Genomic DNA, 8,514 nt, shown 5'->3' on the forward strand with positions numbered 1-8,514 from the left:
TGTGGGTTCTAGGGGGTTGAGACCTGCCCCATCGGGACCATAAGGAGTGAGAGAGGCACTCTGAGGAGTGTCTCAGAGGAAGGGAGAGCGAAGAGTGACTGTACTGAGGGGTGGGAAAGAAGGGATGCTGGTCACTTTAGAGGTACACACTACATACCCAGAGCCAACTTGACCTGGGAGTGGTAAACTGCGTGGCTCAGAGTGTTCTCCCATCTGATCTCTTGTCCCCAGGGCCACTGTCCTGAGGCAGACGCTGCTCTTGGGCCCTTTCTGGTGTGTGTGTGCCTTGAAGGAGCTTGTTACAACTCTTACTTTGGGTGCGGCATTTCTCGAGGAAGAAGCAGGAGTGGGCTCTGCTTTATGGACAGGTTCTGGGTCCTGCATCGCCCCTCCTCGGTCCCAGCCAGCAGGCCTCCTTGTCACTACAAGCATCGTGACCTCCTGACCTGCACTGGTGCTGCTTGTCAGCTGCACCTCTCAGCCCCATTTTCCATGACTTTCCAGGGAAGCTTTGTACTGAATGGTGTCACCTCTCCACACACACCCCTGCTGTTCCCTGAGCACCTGCCCTTCCTCCTGTCCATAGCTATGCTTCACCTGAACTTCAGCTTCCTGCAATGCCTCTTCTCCAGTGCAGCCCTCCTGGCTCTCCCAGCCCAGACCTTCCTGTTCTTTTTCTGATCCCCCAGAGCTTTTTGGTCATTCATTCACTCTGAAACTTGTAAATAAGGTCTGGTGGTGTGGTCTCTCTCCTATGTGAATCCTGGCTTGTTTGGTGGCCGATATCAGGCTGAGCTTCCCCCCCAAATCTGCCCTGCATGTGGGGCTTCTCTGTGCAGCCACCTAGCAGTGGCTGGCCTCTGCATCTTTCCTGTGACAGAGTGTGGTCTGGCCCTCTGCATCTTATATCAGGGCTCCTGTAGATATGGAGTACCAGGGAAGCCCTATCTCTTAATGGCTTTTGGCATCTTTTCTTTACTCCTAGTCAGCTCATGTTCTATTTGGAGGATCCCAGGGATCTGCCTACATGGTTTGAGCCCTCTGCTTTTTGCCCTGGTACTTCTCTCCCCTTCTAACCATTCAGACCTGGGTGAGCACAGTTCCCCTCTCCCCCAGTACCGCCTCATGTTCGTGACAGGACTATTACTCTGGCTGGTGCCCAGGTAGGTCCCTGTACTTAGCATGCTCAAGTGGGTCTCCTAAGGTCCCCCACCCTTGTCTTCTGGAGTTGGCCGGGAGATTATCTCATCCCTGGGTCTTGTTCTCAGCAGATCTGTAAACCACGACCAAGCCCTATATGCTTTCTTTGGAGGTCCTTGTCCCTGCTGCTCTGTATGCTCTCTCTGATGCATCCTCTGAGGCTGATGTGATGCTGGGTCTCACAGCCCCCCTTTCTTAGGGAGCAGTATTTGGTGTTTGTGTGAATTTCTCAGCAGGGTCATCTTTTCCTAGAAAAAAGACCCTGCCTGTTGCGGGTGAGTGTTCCTCAGGCACATGATGGCAAAGACAGTCCTAATTAGCTCACACTTTGATGAAGCAGCTGCTTTTCTCAAGTTGGGGGAGCAGAGGGCAGGGGAAAGACTCAGCTCCCAGGCTCCCTGTGCACTGGTGCCCACCTGCCTGTCTGGAGAGGAGCTGTCAGCTTCCTTTCCCCAGAGACCCCGACCCATCTCCAGGCTGCTTCTCAAACCCACCAGTGGAGTTGCAGTGGGACAGGGTAGCACCCACTCTGCACGTCCTTTCTAGATGAGAGGATGCAGAAGCACTCAGGCACCTCCCATTTACAGCAGGAAAAATGGCTCAGCTTGCTAAGTCCTCTTTGAAACTTGAAGCTAGTGCCTGGTAGGAATGGAGGGTGGTCCATTGAGGCCTCACTTGGGCCCCATCACCATGCCATTGGGCCATCTTTGAGAGAGCACCTGCTGTGTGGCAGGCCCTCTCCTGCAAGCAGCAGTGTGAACCCTCTTGTTAGGTGCCTCCCATTTCCGCCTGGGTTTCAGACCCTGCCTTACTCTGCAAGATGCCATGAAGGCCCCTTGCCGAGGTTGGGGGTTAGGAGGAGCAGATGCTTTTGGGGTCTCCAGGGAGCTGGTGGTCATGCTAAAGTGAAGGAGCCAGAGCTAAGAAAAGACTCGGTGCCCTTTGTGGGCTGTCTGGGTGAGCGCGAGAGCCAGTCTGTGACCTCTGGCCTGGCCCCTCCCCCTCCTCCTGGTTTTGGGCTTTTTGGGAGCCTGCCACCACCTTTCTTCTCTGAGGCCTCCTAAGTGGTTGATGAGGGAGCCTTGACTACACAGGTCCCTCAAGGGCCTAACTACACAGGTCCCTGTGCTTGGCACTTATTCCCTAATTGATCACTAATTTGATCGTAGAAAGCAAGAGGTTCCCAGACATATCCCCTGCCTGGCACCCTGCCCTATGGAGGTCTCAACAGCCAGGCTCCTATCCTTTCATCTAGGAGAGTTGTGCCTGAATGTTTGAACCTATCTATCACTCTTTCTCCAGCCCAGAACAGGGAGAGGATCTCCAGAGGCAGCTCTAGGTTTTGAGTGTTTTAGTGTTGCTGTGTGTTGGTTGATATAGTTCTGGTTGTGCACATGTGTCATTCTTGCCCTGTTTTCCTGGGTCCCATGACATAGGCTCTGTGCTGAGTGCTAAGAGTACAGGGACAATCACAGTAGCTACTCTCACAGTGGGGAAGCATCTGGGTGGGCCCTGTTTTAGGATCTACTTAGGGTTAGAGTCTCCTTGGATCTCATTCATTCTCCCTGTTTTCTTCCCACAAGCGTTGACTACATGTGGTCTGTGTGTTCCATCCAGGACAGGAAAGAGGAATGGGCTCCAGCCCCGGGACTGGAGGGGCTCATGCTCAGAGGAGGACAGAGTTTTTAATAATTGCTCCCCAGTGTATGTTTGCCTGGGATCATGGAAGGAAGAAGAACCTATGCAGGCTTGGGGAGTGTGGGGGAAGGCTTTCCATGCGAGGGACACTGAGAAGCACCTTTAGCATCAGGAGATCCTAAAATGGTAGAAGTGATTTCTCTTCCCAGGTCATCCCAGCCCGTTGGCTACTAGACGGTAGGGCAATGGCATGGAAGCCGTTGGCCCTGTCATTTTGGTCATAGGCCTTCATACCCGGGTGGATGTTTAGCAATTGGCCTGTTCCCTCAGCTAAGTTCTAGCTTGTCCCAAGTGGGAACACTCCCTTGTGCACCTTTTTTTCCCTAGGGTATGGCTCTTATGTTAGCATCTCCCTAACCACCCAGATTCCTGGGGAGTACAATGGCATTCCCCCAAGTTGGTGAGTAGGTACAATGTCATGCTGTCCTGTGCTTTCCCCCCAGCAACCCAAAGGTCCAAGTAGAGGCCATTGAAGGGGGAGCCCTCCAGAAGCTGCTGGTCATCCTGGCTACGGAGCAGCCTCTCACTGCAAAGAAGAAGGTGTGTTTCTGCTCCGTTCCTTCTGCCCAGCCCCTAGCACACCTGTGGAGCCTGAAAGGCATGGGTCCCTTTTCAGACTTTACATTACCCTTGGGATCTGAGTGGTCATCCATGGGGTGGCATAGGGGAAGGGGTCCCACTCACCCAAAGCAGCATGGCAGCCTGCTGAGCCATCTGGAGGCCTAGGTTCAGCTCCCACGATTAGTTACGGGTGCCACCTTCTGGCTCCCTGTCCTCGGCCTTTGCCCACTGGGTGATGTTAAGGGCTTCCTGTCCTGGCCTTTCTTCTGGCTCTCACAGACCTGTGTTCTAGAGTGTAGCTAGAACCACCCACAGGGGTGGGTGGTGGGTGGGCCAGGGGTGGGGTAGTGGGTGTACCTCTGGTTGCCTCTGCTGAGCCTTGAGGCAGGGCCAGCTCCACATTGCTCCTCACCCTCTGCAGGTCCTGTTTGCGCTGTGCTCCCTCCTGCGACACTTCCCCTATGCCCAGCAGCAGTTCCTGAAACTGGGGGGGCTGCAGGTCCTGAGGACCCTAGTGCAGGCAAAGGGCACAGAGGTGCTGGCTGTGCGTGTGGTCACTCTGCTTTATGACCTGGTCACTGAAAAGGTGAGTGCCTGGATATGTTGTGCCTCCCCCTCACTTTACTTTGCTTCTGGCCATTTGACCCCCACCCCCTCCCACATCTTTTCTATCTAGCCTTCCATCCTCATGACAATGATCCTGAGAAAATGTGCCAGACTATGCTGGGCAGATGGGGATGCTGTGAGGGCCCTTCACCCAGAATTTCTGAGACCTCCGGGAGGGTATCCTGTGGGAAGTGACTGTTAAACTGAAAGCTGAGGGCTGGTGAGGAGGAGCAGGGGCGGGGGCACTGACAGTGGCCAGGCTAGAGTATGCAGGCGGCAGGCTCAGCATGATGGAAGGCCAGAAATGGCCAGGTCAGCCCTTCATGGAATGAAAGGTCATTCATTTGGCTAAAGCCTAGGGTGGGAGTGATGAGGAGCAGGTGGGCTGGAGCAGCTGTGTCTGGGAGCCCTTGCAGCAGCCGGAACACTAATTAGCCAGAGGCTGGAATGATGCTGAATCTTGATTTTAGAAACCTGGAGGTGGCTCCTCTGGGAGCTTTGGCTTTGGGCGAGGGCTCAGAATGGCTGCCCTCGAGGGGCCCGGGGACCCCTGTTGTTGCCACCTGGGAGGATACTTGGTGTCCAACCCACTTTGGTGTTTATGAGCCTGAAAAGTATCTTAATTAAAGCTGCATAAAACCAGCCAGGTCTGTATTCTTTATTCAGCGGCTACAGAGAGCATTAGCCGGGCTTTCTCAGCTGCCTCTCTCGGACCACACTCTCCCTAGAACAGCCGACTCTGGATTTGGGAAGCAGGGCTGGGCAGCCACTGGAACCAGTGCTGAGTGTTGGAGACTGAGAGGCCCAGCCTGCCTCCCTGCCCCTGCCTCAGACTGAGGGTCAGAGTTGTCTGTCGCTGCTTCTCGGTCAGTTAGTTGCAGTTGTGTGCTCACTCTCTGGTGCTATTTCTCTTGGCCTACCTTGTCTCTCATTCTTTTTGCCTGCCCCACCCGCTATCTCTCTCTCCCTCTTCAAGCTGCAGAAACCCATAACAGCAGGCAGTCATGTGGTGCTTACATCCAATTAATAAGGCCCGGGCACAGTTGACTTCTTGGGAAGGGGCAAGCAAGCCTGGAGAAAGACCTGCATGTTGGCTTGGCCTTTCCCAGGAGAAACTCACCTCTTTGCTCTGGTGTACTGGGTATCTCTTTGCTGTCCCAGTCCTGGGTGGTGACTCCTGTGACATTGGTGTATCCCCAGAGAGCTGCCTGAGTCACCTGGCCCCCGGAGCTTGCCTTGAGGCTTTGGGGTGCTGTGAATGCTGGGGAGGGACTGGTGTCTCTGCAGACAGTACAGAGACACCTTCTATGGGGTGGGATGAGGAGGGTGGTAGAGGAGTCGCAGCCAGCCAGAGACCTTAAGGCACACGTCAGCCACACTATGCTTGAGGTAATTCTTGTGGTTCTTTGGAAAGAATGGAGAACTAATCAGACTGGGACTTGATCGGAGCTGCCTGAGATGGAGGCATGTCAGGTTGCAATTTGAGGTGCCCCACACCTTGAGGGTGGTGTTGTGGCAAAGTAGCAGCTGAAATGCAGATTTCCCATGGAGAGTGGACCACCTCTCAGATTGCTGCTTGTGCAGAGTGAGATGCTGGCCAGTGGTCGTGAATCCACATCCATTCCATGCCTCCATGGAGCTGAGGGGATACAGGGATGACCCACTCACCGGTTCTTTCCACCACAGGTGGTGACTGGTTGTCTGCCCTGCCCAGTGCTCTCCCAGGTCCCTGGTCCCTTCTCTCTTGGTGCTTTTGGGCAGGCTTTTATCCGAGTATTACCTGGAGCATGTGGTCTGCAGAGGCTTACAAGTCAGGGGCTCTGACCTCTTCTGGGGAGTCAGGGGAGGCACTGAGATCTGAGGAATGAGTTATTATGGAGTTGGGGTTGGGTAGGAATGCACCTCCAAGCTGTACCTTAAAGGCTCTGGGGGACATTTTGTGTGACAGGTGCATGAGTGAGGGTGGATATGGGGATGAGGCCAAGTGCAGGTCAGGGTGGACCCTGCAGGGCCTTGAAGTCCTTGGGAAGGGGTTTAGTCTTTATCATCAGAAGTGCCCAGTGGTGGAGGGTTTGGGGCTGGGCAGCAGTCTGCCATCAGAGGGCTGGGGGAGGCAGGTTGGGAGTGGGAGGCACTGGACTGACGAAGTGCAGTGAGGGGCAGGGCACAGGGGCAGAGACAAAGGGCTAGAAGGACTGCGATGTTCTAGAGGCGGAGCTGTGGCACTTGAAGGTGGGTTAAGAAAGGACTACCAGGTTCCTCTCATCCTTTTCTGTTACCAGATGATGATCCCTGCCCCTGCCTGCTTCCCTCCACCAGGCCCCATGGACCCCAAGGCCTTTAGGTGGTGCACCGTGGCCCCTGGTCTCTCCGGGGCTTTCCTCTTGCCTTCCCTGTCCTCTGTATGCCTCATTCTCACCTGGAGTTAGGGCCGACATTTCTTCTTTCTTCTTGCAGGGACACTTAGTACAGCCAGGAAGGGACATCTCCCCACTGTGCACCCTCTGCCTCTGCATAGCCTTCCCCTGACATTTGAAATAAGCTGGAAACTTAGCTGTTTCAGGTGTTTCCTGCCTCTGGCAGCCTGGCAGGGTTGGCTTCCACCACTTCCTGCTAATGGGGATGGGTTTCTGTACTTTACAGCCATTGGCCAAGCATGTGACTTTCTGCCCAAATTTATCTCAGCTCCCCAGACCCTTGGCATAAAGGCCATGTTCCTTGGAGGGACAGCCAGGGTTCTGTGTGTTCTGGGCTTCAGCCTGACCCTCATGCCCCATGGACAAGAACAACCTGCCCTTCTTCAGATAGGAGGTGGGCCCAGTCCTGTTGTTGCGACCCTCCTGTATGTGGACCCTTCATCTTACCCACTTGGAGAGCTCCTCCTTGGCCTCCCACCTCAGGGAAATGCCATCTTCTCTGCCCTGTGTCCTGACTCCTCTGAGGGAGTGGATCTAGTGGTGGTGAGGACGGTGCTATACACACCACTTTACAGCTAATGCTGCTTCAGGTGTAGATGATGTGATTCTACTTGATAGCAAAGGTCATGTTTTGGGTGTGCTGTGTGCCGGATGCTGGCTGCGTGTGTGTTCACTACCCCAGTGAGTCCCCCCAACAGTCCTGAGGGGGGGTCATGTCATCGCCACGTAAGAGAGGATGCGGTGGCAGCCTAAGGCCGTTTGGCTGTCCGTATTGGAGCAGGAATTTGAACCTAGCCTATCTGCCTCCACACTACACTGCTGAACTAAATTCATCTTGCTATTTAGGAAATTTTTACTCTCCTGCTAGACACTGAGCTCCTTGAGGGCTAGGACGTTGTCTCAGTCTTGGTTTCTCTGGCACATTGCCCAGCTGTTTTTGATGAATGCATGGATGGATACAGACAGGTGGACGTAGGGATAAATGGGTGGGGGAGCTTGTGTGAAGTCATGAGTCCAGCCGACATTCTCCCATGTTGGACTTTGGAGGCACAAAAGGATGGAGGCAGAGGGGTGGACTCATGGTCAGCCACATGCCTTCCTGTCTGAAGGGCAGAGCTGACTGATGTTTGTGTGTTCTCTCCCCAACCCCATCCCTGGTGTGTGGCCACACGGATGGCAGATGTTTGCAGAGGAGGAAGCCGAGCTGACCCAGGAGACGTCCCCAGAGAAGCTGCAGCAGTATCGCCAGGTGCACCTCCTACCAGGCCTGCGGGAGCAGGGCTGGTGTGAGATCACTGCTCACCTCCTGGCCCTCCCTGAGCATGATGCCCGCGAAAAGGTGCTGCAGACCCTGGGAGCCCTCCTGGCCACTTGCCGGGACCGCTACCATCAGGACCCCCAGCTCAGCAGGACACTGGTCAGCCTTCAGGCTGATTACCAGGCTCTGGCCACCCTGGAGCTCCAAGATGGAGAGGATGAGGGATACTTTCGGGAACTGCTGGGATCTATCAACAGCTTGCTGAAGGAGCTGAGATGAGATTGCCCCTAACACCAGGACTGGACCGGGGCACTGGTGAGACTGTTGGGTACCAGCTTGGGTGGGCTCTTCAGGGGATACCAGGCAGAAGGGAGGACTTCCTTACTGGGGCCTGGGTATCATCTGGGCAGTGCTGACTTGGCCATTAAATGGAGGCATGAGAGCCATTGTCTTGTTTTGTGTCTCTGTAGGTGGGGCACAGTCCTGTGGTTGGGGGGCTGTGTCTGGGAGCCCCCTAGGGCAGTTAGGCAGGTTGTTGGGTGACAGGCCACTGAGGGGCCCCTGATGACATGCCGGATGGTAAGCCCACAGCATCTAGTAATAGGCCCCATAGGAACGGTCCGGGCTCAGGAGTTGGAAAACCCTGGCTGGTACCAGCTCTTTAACAACCAGTAGCTCTGCGACCTTGGGAAGTCATTTACCTTCCCCTGACCCTGTTTTCTCAACTGTCATAGGGGAGTGCCATTAAGTGAGAGAAAACATGCATAAAGCACT

At 54.7% G+C, this 8,514-nt stretch overlaps 1 protein-coding gene across 6 annotated transcripts in view; it reads left to right on the forward strand.

Annotated features, from left to right (window-relative positions):
- SIL1 (SIL1 nucleotide exchange factor) overlaps window positions 1-8,182 on the forward strand; it is a 287,743-nt gene extending 279,561 nt beyond the window's left edge. For all 6 annotated transcript variants that reach the window (XM_060637836.3, XM_060637835.3, XM_060637834.2 and 3 more), the window contains 3 exons: window positions 3,342-3,438; window positions 3,881-4,045; window positions 7,663-8,182. In XM_060637836.3, the coding sequence (XP_060493819.2) occupies window positions 3,342-3,438; window positions 3,881-4,045; window positions 7,663-8,019 (619 nt within the window). In that variant the 3' untranslated portion in view covers window positions 8,020-8,182. The remainder of the gene's footprint in view (window positions 1-3,341; window positions 3,439-3,880; window positions 4,046-7,662) is intronic.
- The last annotated feature ends 332 nt before the right edge of the window (window positions 8,183-8,514 follow it).

This window comes from Panthera onca, chromosome A1 (genome assembly GCF_046562875.1).
Source record: "Panthera onca isolate mPanOnc1 chromosome A1, mPanOnc1 haplotype 2, whole genome shotgun sequence".
NCBI classification, from domain to species: domain Eukaryota; kingdom Metazoa; phylum Chordata; class Mammalia; order Carnivora; family Felidae; genus Panthera; species Panthera onca.